Source organism: Mobula hypostoma, chromosome 23 (genome assembly GCF_963921235.1).
Source record: "Mobula hypostoma chromosome 23, sMobHyp1.1, whole genome shotgun sequence".
Classification (NCBI taxonomy): Eukaryota; Metazoa; Chordata; class Chondrichthyes; order Myliobatiformes; family Myliobatidae; genus Mobula; species Mobula hypostoma.
Window position 1 is genome coordinate 20,488,193 of NC_086119.1, and position 21,034 is coordinate 20,509,226.

Below are 21,034 nucleotides of genomic sequence, written 5' to 3' on the forward strand. Positions count from 1 at the left end.
CAGGAGCATCAAAACTAAAACCACAAGGCTACTAAACAGCTTCCTCCCACAGGCAGTCAGACTGCTAAATAGCTGCTCCACCTGACTCTGCTTTGGACACTTTGAACTTGCACTGGACACTTATAACTTGATTTTAACTGACATGTGGCTGTTGTGTTTTGCTATTTATTATGTTTATTATTTAGTGTTGCGTTTGTTATGTTATGATTGCACTGCTCCTGAGAGACGCTGTCTCATTCTGCCCTGCAGAGCTGATGTACGGTTAGAATGACAATAAAGTTTTTTGAATCTTTGAATCTTGAATCATAGGAAGCATCCTCTTCACATTTCACCATTTGATAGGTTTCAATTAGGGCACCCCTTTCTTCTAAATTCTAGTGAATACAGGCCCAGGGCCATCAAACACTCTTCATATGACAAGCCATTTAATCCTGGAATCATTTTTGTGAACCTTGTTTGAACCCTCTCCAGTTTCAGCACATCCTTTCTACGGTAAGTAGCCCAAAACTGCTCACAATAGTCTAAGTGACATCTCATCAATGCTTTATAAAGTCTCAACATTACATCCTTAATTTTATATTCTAGTTGTCTTGAAATGAATGTTAACTTTGCATTTGCTTTCCTCACCACAGACTCAACCTGCAAATTATCCTTTAGGGAATTCCAAATCCCTTTGTGCCTCAGATTATCCTCCTTCCCCACCCACAACCTTATTATTCTAGCACCTTTCCCCTTCTTTTCCAGTTCTGAAGAAGGGTCTTAGCCTAGAACATGTACTGTTTATTCATTTCCATGGATGCTGCCTGACCTGCTGAGTTCCTCCAGCATTTTGTGTCGCTGCTTTGGATTTCCAGCATCTGCGGAATCTCTCGTTTATGTAGCATCAGTTGCCTTAACATTTGCTTAAAAATTGCAATTTTTTGGAAATATTCAAAATTATTGCCTTTTGATTTGCTCTGAATGCTAAAACACAAGAAGTCGCCCACTGGCAAAATAGCATTGGCTTTGTTACTGAGGTACATAGAAATCCATAGCACATTACAGGCCCTTCAGCCCACAATGTTGTGCCGACCATGTAACCTACTCTAGAAACTGCTTAGAATTTCCCTAGCACATAGCCCTCTATTTTCTTAAGCTCCATGTGCCTAGCTAAGAGTGTCTTAGAAGACTATTGTATCGGCTTCCACATCCGCTGCCAGAAGTGCATTCCACGCACCCACCACTCTCTGAGTGAAAAACGTACCCCTGACATCTCCTCGGTACCTATTTCCAAGCACCTTAAAACTATGCCCTTTCATGTTAGCCATTTCAGCCCAGGAAAAAGCATCTGGTTATCCATATGACCAAGGCCCCTCATCATCTTATACACCTCTATCAGGTCACCTCTCATCATCCATCGCTCCAAGGAGAAAAGGCCAAGTTCACTCAACCTATTCTCATAAGGTAAGCCCTCAAATCCAGGCAACATCCTTGTAAATTGCCTCTGCACTCTCTCTATAGCATCCACATCTTTCCTCTAGTGAGGTGACCGGAACTGAACACAGTACTCCAAGCAACACACATCAAAGTTGCTGGTGAACGCAGCAGGCCAGGCAGCATCAGAAGGGTCTCGGCCTCAAACGTCAACTGTACCTCTTCCTAGAGATGCTGCCTGGCCTGCTGCGTTCACCAGCAACTTTGATGTGTGTTGCTTGAATTTCCAGCATCTGTAGAATTCCTGTTGTTTACAGTACTCCAAGTGGGGTCTGACCAAGATCTTATATAGCTGTAACATAACCTTGCGGCTCTTGAACTCAATTCCACGGTTGATGAATGCCAACACACCATACGCCTTCTTAACATTGTCAACTTGCACAGCAGCTTTGAGTGTCTATGGACACAGACCCCAAGATCTCTCAGATCCTCCTCACTGCCAAGAGTCTTACCATTAATATTATATGGTTTTCAAATTTGACCTGCCATAATGAACCACTTCACACTCACCTGGGTTGAAGTCCATCTGCCACTTCTCAATCCAGTTCTGCATCCTATCGACGTCCCGCTCTAACCTCTGACAACCCTTCAGTCTATCCACAACACCAACCTTTGTGTCATCAGCAAACTTACTAACCCACCCTTCTACTTCTTCATCCAGGTCATTTATAAAAATCACAAAGAGGAGGGGTCCCAGAACAGATCCCTGCAGAACACCACTAGTCACCGACTTCCATGTAGAATACGAACCATCTACAACCACCCTTTTGCCTTCTGTAGACAAGCCAATTCTGGATCCACAAAGCAAGGTCTCCTTGGATCCCATGCCTCCTTACTTTCTGAAGAATCCTTGCATGGGGAACCTTATCAAATGTATTACTGAAATCCATATACACTACATCCACTGCTCTACCTTCAATGACTTTTGTTACATCCTCAAAGAATTCAAACAGGCTCATAAGGCATGACCTGCCCTTGAAAAAGTCATGCTGACTGTCCCTAATCAGATTATGTCTCTCCAAATGCTCATAAATCCTGCCTCTCAGGATCTTCAACAACTTGCCCACCGCTGAAGTCAGACTCACTGGTCTAAAACTTTCTGGGTTATCTCTACTCCCTTTCTTGAACAAGGGGACTACATTTGCAACCCTTCAATCCTCTGGTACTTCTCCTGTCCCTATTGATGACGCAAAGATCATCGCAAGGGGCTCAGCAATCTCCTCCCTTGCTTCCCCCAGTAGCCTGGGGTACATCTCATCCAGTTCCGGTGACTCATCTAACTTAATGCTTTTCAAAAGCTCCATCACATCCTCTTCCTTAAATTCTACATGCTGAAGCATTTCAGCCTGATGTAAGTCATCCCCACAATTGCCAAGGTCTTTTTCTCTTGTGAATACTGAAGCAAAGTATTCATTAAGTACCTCCACTACCTCCTCCAACTTCAGGCACACATTTCCACTATCGCACCTGATTGGTCCTGTTCTCATACGGCTCATCCTCTTGCTCTTCACATAGTTATAGAATGCCTTGGGGTTTTCCTTAATCCTGCTCACTAAGACCTTCTCATGGCCCCTTCTGGCTCTCCTAATTCCATTCTTAAGCTCCTTCCTAGCAACCTTGTAATTTTCTAGAGCTCTAACAGTACCTAGTTTCTTAAACCTTTCATAAGGTTTTCTTTTCTTAATTAGATTTTCTACATCCTTTATACACCATAGTTCTTTAACCCTACCATCCTTTCCCTGCCTCAATGGAACATACCTATGCAGAACTCCACGCAAATGTTCCCTGAATATTTGCCACATTTCTGCCGTGCATTTCCCTAAGGACCATCTGCTCCCAAGTTCCTGACTAACAGCACCATATTTCCCATACCCCAATTAAACGTTTTCCCAAATTGTCTGCTCCTATCCCTCTCCAGTGCTATGGTGAAGGAGATATGAGTTGTGGTTACTACCTCCAAAATGCTCTCTGACCGAGAGATCTGACACCTGACCAGGTTCATTTCCCAATACCAGACCAAGTACAGCCTCTCCCCTAGTTGGCTTATCTACATATTGTGTCAGGAAACCTTCCTGAACACACTTAACAAACTCCACCCCATCTAAATCCCTTGCTCGAAGGAGATACCAATCAATTTTAGGAAAGTTAGACCCTCCCATCACAACAACCCTATTATTATTGTTTATGAGTGTTCATGGTAATGTTCATGAATTCGTTGTCCATGGGTTTTAGATAACAGAGGGACAAAACTGCACCCAAAACAAATAGTGTATATTTAAATCACCAGATCCATCATTTTAAACTACAACTGAAATGCATCTTATAAAAGATCTTTTAGTAGCATGCACTGTTAAACGCTGGTTACATGAAAAGATGGTACAGGATACAATTAAAATTAACTTACTATTACAAAATTTCAGTAAATTTATCTTTTTAAGCTTTACACTGTAATCAGGTAAGAATAAGCATTTTACATAAAATCTGACTGTTGTCTATACTTATGGAATTCGAGATAGCCAAGTTGGGCATTGGATAAAGCCAGCAAGCATTTAAATAACATAGGAACTGGTTAGGTTAGATTCGGTGCAGATAAAAGCTCAGGATCAGGTTTAATATCACCGGCATATGTTGTGAAATTTGTTATTTTGCAGCAGCAGTACATTGCAACACACTAATAAAACGTATAAATTATAATACATACCAAAAAAAAAAATTTGGTGCAAAAAAGAGAATAAACTACAAATACTGAGGGTTCATTGTCCACTCAGAAATCTCCTGGCAGAAGGGAAGAAGCTGTACCCAAAACATTGAGTGTGCCTTTAAGGTTCCTGTACCACCTCCCTGATGGTAGCAATGAGAAGAAGAGGGCATGGCCTGGGTGATTGGGGTCCTTAATAACGGATGTTCTCTCTCTGAAGCATCACCTTGTGATGCTGTCCTGGAGTCCGGAGAGGCTAGTGGCCATGATGGAGATGGCAGAGTTTGCCACTTTCTGCAGCTTTTTCTGATCCTGTGCAGTGGCCAGGTCAGACCAGATGGTGATGCAACCAGTTAGAAATACTCTCCATGGTACAACTATAGAAGTTTGTGACATACCAATTATCAAGAGTCAATAAAATATAGCCACCGTCATACCCAGGATGCCCAAGTCATGTCGTGCCATCAATATGTTGGGACCAAGATAGATCTTCAAAGATGTTGACACCCAGGAAGTTGAAACTGCTCACCCTTTCCACTTCTCAACCTCGAAGATTCCTTTGTGTTCCATCGATTTCCAGTTGCTGATGTCCACAATCAATTCTTTGGTCTTACTGATGTTGACTGCAAGGCTGTTACGACACAACTCAACCAGCTGAGTTGTATCTTCTGCAAATTTTTAGATGGCATTTGAGCTGTGCATAGCCATACAATTGTGGGTGTAGAGAGAGTAGAGCAGTGGGCTAAGTACACATCTTTGAGGTGCGCCAGTGATGATTGTCAGTGAAGAGATGTTATTTCTGATCCACGGAGGTTGTGGTCTCCTGGTGAGGAAGTCAAGGATCCAGTTGCAGAGAAAGGTACAGAGACCCAGGTTTTGGAGCTTGTTGATAAGAACTGAGAGTACGATTGTGTTGAACACTGAGCTGTAGTAAATAAGTGGCAGCTAATCATAGGTATCACTATTGTCCAGGTAACCCAAGGCCAAGTGGAGAGCCAGTGAGATTGTATCTACTGTTGACCTATTGTGGCGATGGCCAAATTGCAGCAAGTCCAGGTCCTTGCTTAAGACAGCAGTCAATTCCAGCCATGACCAACCTCTCAAAGAACTTCTTTGCAATAGATGTAAAAGTCACTGGGCAATATTCGTTCGAGGCAGCTCATCCTGCTTTTCTTGGGCACCTGTATGAATATTGCCCTTGTGAAGCAGGTGGGAAGCTCTGAGTGCAACAATGAGAAATTAAAGATGTCCTTAAACATTTCCACCAGTTGTCTGGCACAGGTATTCACAGCCCCACTAGGTACACCATCAGGGCCTGATGTCTAGCGAGAGTTCACCCTCTTGAAACTTGTTCTAGTGTCGGGCTCCGAGACTGAGGATCACAGGATCACCAGATGCTGCAGAGACTTGTACAGTTGTGGTTTTATTCTCCCTTTCAAAGTGTGCATAAAAGGGTGTTGAGCTCATCTGGAGTGAAGCATCACAGCTATTAATGATGTTAGGTTTCACTTTATTTCTATCCATCTACCCTTTTCATAATTTTATATGTTTATATAAGATCTCTCATTTTTCTGAATTCCAGTGAGTACAATTCCAGGTGACTCAATCTCTCCTCATAGTCTAACCCCCTCATCTCTGGAATCAACCTGGTGAACCTCCTCTGCACCACCTCCAAAACCAGTCATACCTGGACTTCTTGTATAATTCTGTATCACTGGTCTTGAGTGCCACAGATTTAGCCTTCAGCAGACTACGAATCTCCTGGTTCATCCACAGCTTTTCACCTGGGCATGACCGGTATGTTCCCCGAAGACACAGATTCATCCACACAGGTCTTGAAGTCAGTGACAGCAGTGACGTATTTATTCAGTCTTAAAAGATGAATCCTTGAATATCGTTCAGTCTACCAACTCAAAACAGTCCAGCAGGCTCCGCTGCCTCCCTTGACCATACTTTCTTGGTCCTCACCACTAATGCTGCGGTCTTTAGTCTCTGCCTATAGCAGAAGTATAGCCGGATAATCAGACTTTCCATAGTGTGGGCATGAGGTAGCATGGTAAGTGTTCTGGATGGTTGTATAAAAGTAGTCAAGTGTGTTGGCTCCTCTGGTTCCACAGTTGATATGTTGGTTGCAGTTGTTCAGACTGGCCTGGTTGAAATCTCCTGCAGTGATGAGGAAGGCATCTGAGTACACAGTTTCATGCCTGCTGATTACTTTGCTCAGTGCCTGCCTGACGTCAGCCAGAGCTGGAATGTTTACTGCTACCAGGATGGCAGAAAACTCTTTTGGCAGACCCAGAGGGTCGACATTTGCCCACTAGATGTTCCAAGTCAGCTGAGCAGGACTGAAACAAAACTGCCATAGTTCTGCATCAAGATGAATTAAACAAAGCATACACCATCTCCTCAGCCTATAAAAGAGTCAGCTGCTCTCTCTTTGCAGAGAATTGAGAAGCCATCGGTGCTGCATCCAAAATGGCAGGGAACAGCCATGTTTCCATGAAGCAAAGTACACAGCAGTCCCTGATGTCCCTCTACTACAGCAATCTTGCTCTGAGATTTTTAATTTTATTTTCCAGAGACTGTACACTTGCCAGCAGGATAGTCATAGTCAGAAGTAGGGTTCTAAAGCCTTTGTGTTTCAATTGTACTTGCAGACGAACGCACTGCCCCACTTCCATCTTCTTAAAGGGGAACTGCACTCCCAACCAAAATCTGATGTCTGAGGTTGGTTGATTTTGGGTATTGATAGATTTTTTAAAAACATTTTAAAGCAATGCTGCTTACTGAAGTACCCATGCTTGTGACTGGATTTCAGGTAGTAGTTCTAAATGGGAAAATTTGGTGATTCCCATCAGAGCTACATGCAAACAATCACCCTTTAAACGGCAGCATCTTAACTGATAACTGAATGTGCAAATTTACAGAACAAATTTCATACACAGTCATTCACTACAGTTTGCAACCACAGACAGTTGAAAAAACAAATTTAAGGAATTCTTCATAAAATTCATTTTTGATGTAATGATGATATCTAATGTTAGTTTCTAGATATCCAAACTTAGCAGAAACTTCAGATTAGAACCCCAACTTGTTTTCATCATCTCACCTTACTCAGATCCTTTGTGGTAACACCATCATCATCACGACACGGCAGTTTGTGTACAAATGCCAACATCTGATATTTGGCTCTTATGAATTCCGCCTTGGTAGGACTGCAGATTTTTTAAAGAGAAAAAAACAAAGGCACATTTTAGTAATTTAATAACTGCAGTCTCTGCAAGCACTATCAGCAATTCCACATAATCAGTTGCAATGTTAGCTCCTTTCATGACTATAAACATTTGGTAAGAATTTAATAAGCATTTTAAACTTTAAAGATCTATTTAAAGGAGAACCTATTTTTGTCAGTAATTACTTTTGATATATTGTTATTCCCAAACAGCAAGAACCTCCAAAGAATGAGATGCAATAACGATCTTAACTCTCAAAGGTACCTGAATGTTGACCAAGCAGCATCCTTCATTCCCCAAGAATACTTTCGTTAGAGTTTCTGTAATGCCAGTCTGGTATTAATCATGACATGCCATTGCCTAGATTGTCTGAATACTGTTGTATTTAAAGTGAACAGTACTTACTGTACTTTATCCTGAGGGTTTGGTTTGCGCCTTCCACTTTGTACCTGGGCTGGATCAAGCAGAGAGTGTTCCCAGATCGAATTGGCTCCATTGCTTGCTAGGGTCTGTACCATCTAAGAGGAAATAAGATGAAGACACCCGCTTAAAACAATTTCTAAATGACACAAATTCCTACTTTCAGATTGGCATTGCCGATTTTTACCTTCCCTTTCAGGATTTTTCCATCCATAATCACAGGATTAGTCAATGACCAATATCCATTGCATACGCTCAGATATTGCAACCATCTCAACTGTACTGCCTCCAACTCTGCTCCCTGTAAGCTTCCACTTCTCAATTTCTCCACCTCCACTTTGATTTCAAGACTTTACACAAAAGCGTCTGAGCTGTCTTCTGCTTTCATAACAATGGCTTCTCCTATACCACAATTGCAAGAATCCTTGATTGTCACTCCATTTCCCGCATGTTTATTCCAACCTTCTCTCACCTAAGTCATAGCATGGATAGTTATAGAGCACTGCAGCACAGAAGCAGACCCTTCAAGGGTTACCCTGGCCATCACTTTGCATTCATTAGACTTCACAACAATTCTTCATTCACATTTCCGTCCACTTTCACCACTAGTCACATTGTTCTGCCTCTCAACATAATAGTTCCTTCTGCAGTTTCCTGTCCTCCACTCTTCTTTCTCTACCAGTCTTTTTCCTTACCATAACTTTGCCTTATAACTGCAGGGGCTACAAAATCTGCTTTCACTTCAGTGCTTCCCACCAACTAAAGATCCAAAGTTCAAGAGATTTCCACCTGGTCGTGCGTTCCATTTGTGCTCATGATGTGGTCTTCTTTGCATTCCAGGCAGCAAAGAGAGATTAGACTATCATTTAGTTGAGCAGTCATCTTCAAACTTCAGTGGTGACCAAGTTTCAGTTTCATTCCATTCTGACCTATGGTTTCTTGCATTGTTTTAATTAGGCTCAACATAAGGCTTGAACAGCACTTCAGCCATTTATCAGCATGTGTCCAAAATGAGTCAGTGCTGCATTAAAAAAAAGATTTGAACAACATTGTAATAGAACTTTTTGCTGTAAAGGACAGCCATTTCAGTTGCAAGGTTAGCCATCTGTGATATTAGATTCGACCTTTCTCACTCCACAGGCATTGCTTGGTCTATTGGGTTATTTCAGTATTTTACTTCTGGTTTCCAGTTCATCTCTGGCTTGTATTTTAAAACTTTATTATGCTCCTTTGTTCATTGTCCTTCAAACAAAACACAAACAAGATCACCTGGGCAATTTCGGATTCACTCTTATCAGAAGCATTCGCTTCACCCAATCCACCTCTCTCCCACCTTCTCTAACGTAAATCTAACTTGTCTTCTCACTTTCCCAGCATGAACAGACTTCAAACTCAAAGTTAACTGCTTTCTTTCTACAGATACAGCCTGACCTGCTGAGTACTTCCAAGGATTTTTTCTTTCAGATTATCAGTGTTTCAACTCGTGGTCCATGTGGCCAACTTATCATTGAACAGCAAGTTGAACACTTTAGCTTGATGAAGCATGTTATTAGAAATCAGTTAAAAATGTGCCAATCTTTTTCATTTTAAAATCTTTTTCATTATTATTGAAGATCAACAAAAAAAAATTAAAGTAATCAAGTCAACATGTCAATATGTATAATGAGGAATTAAATTACCAAATAACTGATTAACAAAGCTAAATAATATATCAATAATAAGAAGAAAAATAAAGTGTTAAGAATATTTTTTGGAAAAAAGGAGGAAAAAAAAAACCCTACTAACTAAGACAAAAAAAACCCTGCTAACAAAAACCGAGAAGGAAAAAAAAAACCATTGGGAGCACAACCCCGGAGCTATACGCCACACAAGCTTCCATAAAAGAAAGACATCAATCCGCCAACTCAAATCCATTTAAACAAGAATCAGAAGGAAACCATCTTAATTAACTCAATCAACCATCTTAATTAACTCAATCAGATGATACCGCGGGCAAAAGGACCCTACCTTTTCTCAAAGTCAAATCGATGATCAAAAGTTCGACTTCTGATTTTCTCCAAACTAAGACATAGCATCACCTGAGAGAACCATTGTATCAAAGTGGGAGCAGAGGCATCTTTCCATTTCAATAAAATAGCCCTGTGCCAATCTTTTTATTGCCAACTGATCACTAGTATTGTTAAAAAACCTGAAAAGCACATTTCCAAGTATAATTTTCTATGTTCATTTTCACTGACTGATGCAAGGCCAGTTATCTAGAGCTTTGTTACAAGTGGTTACTTCTAAGACAGGCTTGATTTTTCTTGTACACTCAACACCAAGCCTGGATACCAATCCAACATCCATGGGACATCAGAAATATATTCATGAAGATAAAGGCTACAATATCATTATGTAACCACCACAGGCTTTTCTTTTTAGGTATAGTTTTATGAAGTGCAGATTCACTTCAGTGGACTGGATGTTCCTGGTCTGAAATTGCATAAGTTGTACTGTTACCTGGACTAGTTGTTGTGGGAGGGTGGAGGACAAGGGGAAACAGAGGTGAAAACGAAGGAAGCTGTGGCTCAATCCATCTGACCAAATGCATCCTAGACTCAGCAGCATGGTCAGATAGTGCTGGGGCCTTCAACGTACCAGATATATTCCCAAAGGTTCTAAAATTCTGCAAAATCCTGCCCTTAACTTTCCTTTTATAAAGGTTTTTACAACTTAGAGCTTTACAGAAATATTCTAAAACAATAAGCCCTAACAAATAGAGTGAAATATTCAATCTAAAGAAACTTAAAATCAATAAATCAGAGCAACGTACATCAAAGTTGCTGGTGAACGCAGCAGGCCAAGCAGCATCTATAGGAAGAGGCGCAGTCGACGTTTCAGGCCGAGACCCTTCGTCAGGACTAACGAAGGGTCTCGGCCTGAAACGTCGACTGCGCCTCTTCCTATAGATGCTGCTTGGCCTGCTGCGTTCACCAGCAACTTTGATGTACGTTGCTTGAATTTCCAGCATCTGCAGAATTCCTGTTGTTTGCGTCAATAAATCAGAATCAGGTTTATTATCATTGACACGTAACGTGAAATTTGATAACTTAGCAACAGCAGTTCAATGCAATATATAATATAGAAGAAAACAAATAAAATAATAAGTAAATCTTATTCAATATAATTTATACAGTATACATATATTGAATAGATTAAAAATCATGCAAAAACAGAAATACTATATATTTTTTAAAAATGAGGTAGTGCCTAAGGGTTCAATGTCCATTTAGGAATCAGATAGCAGAGGGGAAGAAGCTGTTCCTGAGTGTGTGCCTTCAGGCTTCTGTAGCTCCTACCTGGCATGCCCTGGGTGCTGGAGGTTCTTAATAATGGACGCTGCCTTTCTGAGACACTGCTCCCTTAAGATGTCCTAGGTACTTTGCAGGCTAGTACTCAAGATGGAGCTGACTAAATTTACAATCCTCTGCAGCTTCTTTTGGCCCTGTGCAGTAGCCCCTCCACTCCAGACAGTGATGCAGCCTGTCAGAATGTGCTCCACAGTACATCGATAAAAGTTTTTGAGCGTATTTGTTGACATACCAAATCTCTTCAAACTCCAAATAAAGGATAGCCGCTGTCTTGCCTTTTTTCGGGTCAGAAGCAAGGTTGCATTGTGTATTTCACGGACCAGCAAAGACCGGCCGGCTTAGCGAACAGAGCGGTGGACACCCCTGCTGAAATCCGGAGGAAAACACACAGAGGGGGTCACAAAGCTGAGGAAAGAGGACCGGGTCGAGACAACAGAGACTTTTGGAGAAGAGAAGTTCAGCGGGTAATACCGTTCCGGCTGACCGGAAGTGCAATGAGAGCGGTAAGCGTAAAGGAGTTCGGTGCTTACTGTTCTGGCTAACAACGGATGGTGCAATCCGGGGTATATTACGATCGAGGAACGTGTTTGCAGACTGGATATTGAACTTTTCACTGTTGGACTTCGGCCACATTCCACTGTGATACAACACTTGGCGACACGGGAGGTCGTTCCTGCCTGTGGCCATCGAATGTGCAGCTCCTCCCATGGAGGGTCAGACACCCTGAGCCAATAGACTGGTCCTGGACTTATTTTCCATCTGGCACAGTTTGCATTTTGGTGTTTGATTGTTGGGGTTTTTTGTATTGCTATATTTACGCTCTATTCTTGGTTGGTGCGGCTGTAACGAAACCAAATTTCCCTCGGGATTAATAAAGTATATCTATCTATCTCTATAAGCATATCAATATGTTGGGACCAGGTTAGATCCTTAGAGATCTTGACACCCAGGAACTTGAAACTGCTCACTCTCTCCACTTCTGATGCCTCTATGAGGATTGGTTCGTGTTCATTTGTCCTACCCTTCCGGAAGTCCACAATCAGCTCTTTCGTCTTACTGACGTTGAGTGTCAGGTTGTTGCTGTTGCACCACTCCACTAGTTGGCATATTTCACTTCTGTACGCCCTCTCGTCACCACCTGTGACTCTATCAACAATGGTGGTATCGTCAGCAAATTTACAGATGGTATTTGAGCTATGCCTAGCCACACAGTCATGTGTATATACAGAGTAGAGCAGTGGGCTAAGCACACACCCCTGAGGTGCACCAGTGTCGATCATCAGCGAGGAGGATATGTTATCACCAATCTGCAAAGATTGTGACCTTCAGGTTAGGAAGTTGAGGATCTAATTGCAGAGGGAGGTACAGAGGCCCAGGGTCTGCAAATTATGTAAAACTTCAAAATCAATACCAGATTTTTTATTAGATTAGATTATGAGAACACTCAGTCCTCGTTTATTGTCATTTAGAAATGCATGCATTAGAAAAATGATACAACATTCCTCCAGAATGATATCACAAGAAAACACAAGCCAAACCAAGACTAAAACTGACAAAACCACATAATTATAACATATAGTTACAACAGTGCAAAGCAGTACCATAATTTGATAAAGAGCAGACCATGGGCACGGTAAAAAAAAATTTATAATTCTGTTTCAATTGTGATTACAAATTCTTAAGAAAAGCAGAGTACTTGCACGCACAACTGGAGCCTGTCTGGCCTGAGGCCTTTGCTGGTCAGAATGACCATGGATATTGTATCCTAACCATGTAGATATGCAAGCCTGGACAGTACAATACGGAGCGCAAGCTGTTGCTCATGTAGCAGGCTCCCCCTCTCCACACATCAGACGAACCCAAAGGAACAGCAGAGACTGATACAGTTTGGCACCAGAAGCATCGCAGGAGTTGCCAGTCAGCATGGAACTCAATCCAGGAATGCCTTAGGATTCCAGCTCCGGACTTTGCTCCTAAAGCCTACTCCATGAGTGTGTTTAGCTGCAAGGCAGCGAAGGTTTGAGATCAGAGTTTTCCTTCTCCTAGATGATCTGCCAACCATGGCTGACAAGCCCTATCTGCCTGAAGTGACTGCTTTTAAGGTACCAGTAACCTGCCTTTGCCCCTTCTCCCGTCAGTAGAAACAGTTCTGTTGGGCTAAGTAGCTAAGCCACACCTGAAGACCAGGAGCTGGTGGTGGGAGTATGCACCCGAATTCAAATGTACATTTTGTTCTGCATACAAAGCTAATGTCTGCATAGCTCAGATTAATACATTCTGATTACAGGCTCTGTAAACTCTCACATCTATCAGTAGCAAATGCACTAATGAGTAAAAAAAGCACAAATGGCAAATAATTTGCAAGTCATAACTGGTAAAAGCGTTTACAAAACTAGTGAAATTAATTCCATTCAGGCAATCATGGCGGCATTTCTGATCTGGGCAACAGCACCTGTTCGATAACCATTGTCTAAGTGGGAGACGAAAGACTTCTGTATCAGCCCATGTCAAGAAGAGAAGACAAGTGGGCAGTCAGCACCCACTAGATCAGAGGTTCCCAATCTTCTTTATGTCATAGAGCAATACCATTAAGCAAGGGGTCCATTAAGCAAAGAAGTCACAGCAAAGCCTTATAAGCAGACAAATTCCAGAAAAAAACTTGTCACAAATTTATAATTTGTGTAAGGGAAAACATGTCTCAAAATCAGAGAGATACTATGATTATAATCAATCCAATAAAAACGTAAAGATAATTATAGTATGGTGGAGGGAGGGGAGGGAGGTAGGATAGAGGGTTGGGCTTGTATCACTATTCTCTGCCACAGGGTTTCAAATGGGCTGGTTCCAACTTCCAAAGCTGACACTTAGTTCCCAGAGCTGTCACAGCAAGAAATGACCAGTGGATAGAGAAGAGCTCCAAAGATTTCTCAAACAACAATCTGCTGGAGGAACTCAGCAGGTCAAGCAGCTTCTGTGGTGGGGAAGAACTTTGACGGTTCAGGTTGAAACCCTGCATCATGATTGACAGTAGAGAGGGAAGATCGCTATTATAAAGAGGAGAGGAGGAGTAGTGAGAGAGATCTGAGCTAATTGGTAGATCGGGGGTGGGGGAAAGAGAAAGAGGTAGTGAAATATGACAGGCAGATTAAGCAAGGTAGGAGAGGGGAAGGGTGGAGCTGAGAGATATGATAAAAAGAGGCAGACAAAAATAAAAGATCAAGCCTGGGAGAGTGAAGGTGGACACTGTTGTTGGAAAGAAGTCTAGCTTACACAATTTTTCCTTATAGAACACAACTACCATTTCAATAATAATTCTTTCTATTGTAAATAAATCCTCCTTTTAATAAGGTTACCAACATGAGGTCTCCAGATAGTCTCACTATAGCTGTAACTTCTGTCTCTCACATTTCCAGCATATTCCTTCATGTATCTCTAAAACTTCACAGAACCATAGAAACTACAGCACAGAAACAGGCCCTTTGGCCCTTCTTGGCTGTGCCGAACCATTTTCTGCCTAGTCCCACTGACCTGCACACGGACCATATCCCTCCATACACCTCCCATCCATGTTTCTGTCCAATTTATTCTTAAATGTTAAAAAAGAACCCGCATTTACCACCTTGTCTGGCAGCTCATTCCATACTCCCACCACTCTCTGTGTGAAGAAGCCCCCCCTAATGTTCCCTTTAAACTTTTCCCCCCTCACCCTTAACCCATGTCCTCTGGTTTTTTTCTCCTCTTGCCTCAGTGGAAAAAGCCTGCTTGCATTCACTCTAGCTATACCCATCATAATTTTATATACCTCTATCAAATCTCCCCTCATTCTTCTACGCTCCAGGGAATAAAGTCCTAACCTATTCAACCTTTCTCTGTAACTGAGTTTCTCAAGTCACGGCAACATCCTTGTAAACCTTCTCTGCATTCTTTCAATCTTATTTATATCTTTCCTGTAATTTGGTGACCAAAACTGAACACAATACTCCAGATTCGGCCTCACTAATGCCTTATACAACCTCATCATAATATTCCAGCTCTTATACTCAATACTTCGATTAATAAAGGCCAATGTACCAAAAGCTCTCTTTACGACCCTATCTACCTGTGACGACACTTTTAGGGAATTTTGTATCTGTATTCCCAGATCCCTCTGTTCCACTGCACTCCTCAGTGCCTTACCATTAACCCTGTATGTTTTACGTTGGTTTGTCCCTCCAACGTGCAATACCTCATACTTGTCAGTATTAAACTCAATCTGCCATTTTTCAGCGCATTTTTTCAGCTGGTCCAAGTCCCTCTGCAGGCTCTGAAAATCTTCCTCACTGTCTACTACACCTCCAATCTTTGTATCATCAGCAAACTTGCTGATCCAATTTACCACATTATCATACAGATCACTGATATAGATGACAAATAACAATGGACCCAGCACTGATCCCTGTGGCACACCACTAGTGACAGGTCTCCACTCAGAGAAGCAATTCTCTACCACCACTCTCTGGCTTCTTCCATCGAGTCAATGTCTAATCCAATTTACCACCTCTCCATGTATACCTAGTGACTGAATTTTCCTAACTAACCTCCCATGCGGGACCTTGTCAAAGGCCTTACTGAAGTCCATGTAGACAATATCCACTGCCTTCCCTTCATCCACTTTCCTGGTAACCTCCTGGGAAAAACTCCAACGGATTGGTCAAACAGCACAAAACCATGTTGACTCTCCCTAATAAGCCCCTGTCTATCCAAATGTTTGTAGATTCTGTCTCTTAGTACTCCCTCCAATAACTTACCTACTACTGAGGTTAAACTCACCGGCCTATAATTTCCCGGATTACTTTTCGATCCTTTTTTAAACAACGGAACAACATGAGCCACTCTCCAATCCTCCGGCACTTCACGCATAGACAGCGACATTTTAAATATTTCCGCCAGGGCCCCCGCAATTTCAACACTAGTCTCCTTCAAGGTCCGAGGGAACACTCTGTCAGGTCCCGGGGACTTATCCACTTTAATTTTCCTCAAGACAGCAAGCACCTCCTCCTTTTCAATCTGTACAGTTTCCATGGTCTCACTACTTGATTCCCTCAATTCCATAGATTTCATGCCAGCTTCCTTCGTAAATACAGACGCAAAAAACCTATTTAAGATCTCCCCCATTTCCTTTGGTTCCGCACAAAGCCGACCACTTTGATCTTCAAGAGGACCAACTTTATCCCTTACAATCCTTTTGCTCTTAATATACCTGTAAAAGCTCTTTGGATTATCCTTCACTTTGACTGCCAAGGCAACCTCATGTCTTCTTTTAGCCCTCCTGATTTCTTTCTTAAGTATTTTCTTGCACTTCTTATACTTCTCAAGCACCTGATTTACCCCCTGTTTCCTATACATTTCATACAACTCCCTCTTCTTCTTTATCAGAGTTGCAATATCCCTTGAGAACCAAGGTTCCTTATTCCTATTCAATTTGCCTTTAATCCTGACAGGAACATACAAACTCTGCACTCTCAAAATTTCCCCTTTGAAGGCTTCCCACCTACCAATCACATCTTTGCCAGAGAACAACCTGTCCCAATCCACGCTTTTTAGATCCTTTCTCATTTCTTCAAATTTGGCCTTCTTCCAGTTCAGAACCTCAATCCTAGGACCAGATCTATCCTTGTCCATGATCAAATTGAAACTAATGGTGCTATGATCACTGGAACCAAAGTGCTCCCCTACACAGACTTCTGTCACTTGCCCTAATTCGTTTCCTAACAGGAGATCCAATATTGCATCCCCTCTAGTTGGTCCCTCTATATATTGATTTAGAAAACTTTCCTGAACACATTTTACAAACTCTAAACCATCTAGACCCCTAACAGTATGGGAGTCCCAATCAATGTATGGAAAATTAAAATCCCCTACCACCACAACTTTGTTTCCTGCAGTTGCCTCCTATCTCTCTGCAGATTTGCTCTTCCAAGTCTCGTTGACTATTGGGTGGTCTGTAATACAATCGCACTAATGTGGCCGTACCTTTCCTGTTTCTCAGCTCCACCCATAAGGACTCAGTAGACAAGCCCTCTAATCTGTCCTGCCTGAGCACTGCTGTAATATTTTCCCTAACAAGCAATGCTACTCCCCCACCTTTCATTCCTCTGCCTCAATCACATCTGAAACATCGGAACCCTGGAATATTAAGCTGCCAGTCCTGCCCCTCCTGTAGCCAAGTTTCACTAATTGCTACAACATCATAATTCCCCTATTCATCTTACATGCTTCAAACATTGTCACCTGGATAACCTTGTGTCTCCTTCCTATGGCCTCCTTTGTTTTCTCCAATCCACTTGCTCTGCAACTTAAAACAATAGTTAATACAAGAGATTCTGCAGGCGTTGGAAATCTTTGAGCAATGCACCAATGCTGGAGGAACTCAGCATCCTGATCAAGGGTCTCAGCCCAAAACATCAACTATTTTCCCTTTCAATGGATGCTACTTTTAGTTGCTGTGTTCTTTCAATATTTTGTGTGTTCAAACAATTGTTTCTTCCTTCATTTGAACCAAATAATTTAACTGAAACATTAACCGTTTCTCGATCCACACATTACTCTCCAACTTGCTGAATATTTCTAGCACCTTTTATTTCTGATTTCCAACATTTTCAGTTTTCTGATTTTCAATCACTTCTTTTTCACTTTTGAAACTTTGAAAACACAGCAACATCAATGAGGTAAGTCATTATGAGCTAAAGGACATCCTTATAAAAACTGATTCCTTTAAATTTTGCTTAAGATTAAAGTGCAAATTCCTCATAACATGCATTAAGACAGCACTAAATATTTTATATAGTTCAATACATAAAGCAGACAAAATTCCACTGTAGTTTAATATATTCAACTCTGACCTATAAGAGTGTACATCTACTGAAATTTTTATTTCATTCCATTCAATAACATATATTGGGGCCTCTTAACTATCAATGTACTACAACCTAAAGAAATAGGAATTATACCTGCAAATTTGTATCTTCTCTATTAAATTAATGTTGAACCCTTGAATCAATAAATGAATGTTTTTAATCTTATTTAAACCCCAATTTTAATTATTAAAGCCAAGTTTAAAAAGTATAAAGTGAGCATTAAATTTTCAATGACTGATCAGATTTGAATATAGAACACCATTTGCGTTACCAAGATTAGTTTTACAGGAAGATACTAAACTTCAATAAAGTGACTTCTCCAATTAAGGTCATAAATGTAGGATCTTCAGAGCATGAATAGAGAAACAGGCTATCCAGTTTCTTGCCCTACCATTCAATAAAATCATGGCTGGTCTACTTTGGTGGCATTTCCTACATTAGCTTCTTATTCCTTGAATATCAAAAACATTTCCCATTCAGCTACACACTACAGCCAATTTACAGCAACCAATTAACCACCCAGATTGTGATTCTGCTCATTTCCTCAGCAATACAGCATTTATTCTATCATGCTCATCTTAATTCAATTAAACTAGTTAATGTTATCAATTGGCTCTACGCTTGTTAATTATAATTTCTAATCTAGTTTCAAGATTGCTTTAATTAAATGTACACAGTACACTTTAATTTACAGCTAACTGTTTGATGGAGAAAAGACCACAATCTCTCCAGCCAGATTATCTCAGATTTAATGACAGATCAACTCACTGAACCAAAATTAACAAGATATTTTTAATCTTACTCCAGTTTCTTTAAATATAAAGCTACACCCTAAATGTTACATCATCAAAATCCTTTGTCTACTAAAAATCCATAAATGTTGAACACCATACAATGTTAGAGCAGAACCCAGAGAAGCAGGGAGAGGCTAAATGCTACCAGACTGGTTAAATACGGTGATCTCAGTTAATAGGTCAATACAGTAGTACAGATACAAGATGCCTATAATAGGCCTAACAAAAGGTGTCATCTTTTCCTCAGCTTCCAAGCATCTTTCTCTTTTGCACATCCACTAATATCTACTTACTAATCCATTCCACCTACCTTTTTAACCTCATCTTTTCCAATAATCTAAGACATCATGTTTCTTGGTTTAGAAGTTAGAGGACAGTTCATTGCTCACAACAGGTGCTTTCTACATTGGAGAAAACAAATGTTTTTGGATAATCTATACTGTTGACGACTGACAATCATGACATCTAACTAATTAACAATAACCATTCAGCGTGGAATTTTAATAGCTTAATTACTAACTGGAGTTTCAAATCTAATTGTTATGGTAAAAATCTGTTTTCATGTCTGGAGAGTTTAGACAGAATTACTTCACTTTCTCCAGGTGTGAATAAACTGGGTTTATACTATGCAGATATGCTTAGAAAAATATTATAATTTTCTCAATGTTAACTTAGATTCATTAGAAACAGACCTTTCGGCCAGCTGTCAAGCACCTATATACAGCAATTTTAAACAAATTACAATCTTCCCATGTTCCTATCTATATCACCACCACTCACCTACATGTAGGGCAATTTTAAAGTAGCCAGTTAACCTACCAACTGCATACCATTGGAATGCAGGAGGAAGCCCGAGTACCTGGAAGAAACCAGTGTGGTCACCAAACGTGACCACACTGGTTTCCAAGCTACCAAACGTGACTTTGCTTTAACATTTAAATAGATTCTTAAAGCTTTTTTTTTTACTGAACTGGTGTAGAATAAGCTGCTACACATACTTCCCTACAATTAAACAAAAACTCATTAAATACAGCCAATTCGAGATTAAAATATTCAGCACTAAGCCAAGTCTCCTCACTTCCACTACCAGGAAACACAAGTACATCACTGCTGGAACTACCTCCAATTCCAAATATTATTTGCATAATACATCCTTCAACCAGTTAAACATCATCAAGAACTGCTTTGCTTTCAATATTCACTAACAGTTTGAAGTTGAGAATGGCTGCTTCTCCAAATTTCCTGCTCTAAGATTGCCCATACTACTATTCCTCATGCATGCACTTTGAAAGTGAATGCCCATTCAGTGAGGATGATGCCCATTACAGCCATTCAGGTGTTGGACATCTGCACTTAAAGAATTCTAAAATCATTACCTAAATATTTGAGACAAAGTTCACTCTCTCAGCATTTTGTGGGGGAAAAAAATCTAAATTTTTCAACCTGCATTTCTTGATACATTGCAAATGACAGCTTCATTTTATGGAAATCGCACTTCAGGCTATTTTCTAGGACCAATACAATGAAGAGCATGGTGGTGGTGGTGGTGGGGGGGGGGGGGGAAGAGTGGGTTGGTCACTTGCACTTGGCCATGACATTTTTGATGCATTCCAAATTTTCCTCAGCAATACAATTTCAAATACATGAACAAAGTGTTTCCAAACCGACTTTGTTTTCCTGTCTGTATTACACAGTTTCAAAGGGAGTACTTTTTAACACTTCCCTTAAATCCTAGAAGTGAGAGCAGTTTTAATAACATCAGTTTAACTATAACTCACATGTAACAGTGTTGGAGACCAGGAGCTGTGTCGGAGATGTTTCACCATTGAAATATGTCGACCAAGACTTCGATGAACACTGCAACACTCGTCACAAACTAGCACTCCACGATTTATCGATGCCCAGCCTGGATCTGTAGAGATTACAATATGAAATTAGTGCATCCTACACAAAATAGGGAACATCACTTTGTAACATGATAAAAATTAAATTCTTGCCTTACTGGTAAAAGTCATTTACAGGTACAGCTATAGCTGACATGTTGAATAGCAGTTCTGAAGATCATAACTATATATCTATCTATGTCCCACAGAGTGATCAGCAGCACTGGGGCTCCACAGGGGATTGTCTTGTCTCCCTTTCTCTTCACCATTTACACCTCGGACTTCAA

At 40.9% G+C, this 21,034-nt stretch overlaps 1 protein-coding gene across 10 annotated transcripts in view; it reads right to left on the reverse strand.

Moving 5' to 3' along the window:
• Window positions 1-21,034, reverse strand: part of git1 (G protein-coupled receptor kinase interacting ArfGAP 1) — a 233,902-nt gene that overhangs the window by 99,306 nt on the left and 113,562 nt on the right. For 8 of the 10 annotated variants that reach the window (XM_063031299.1, XM_063031294.1, XM_063031292.1 and 5 more), the window contains exons 2-4: window positions 20,643-20,776; window positions 7,810-7,922; window positions 7,281-7,386 (exon numbers count right to left, since the gene is read on the reverse strand). In XM_063031299.1, the coding sequence (XP_062887369.1) occupies window positions 7,281-7,386; window positions 7,810-7,922; window positions 20,643-20,776 (353 nt within the window). Of the gene's footprint in view, window positions 1-7,280; window positions 7,387-7,809; window positions 7,923-17,444; window positions 17,509-19,174; window positions 19,266-20,642; window positions 20,778-21,034 lie in introns of those variants that run through there. The other 2 variants (XM_063031295.1, XM_063031297.1) reach the window with 2 other exon arrangements.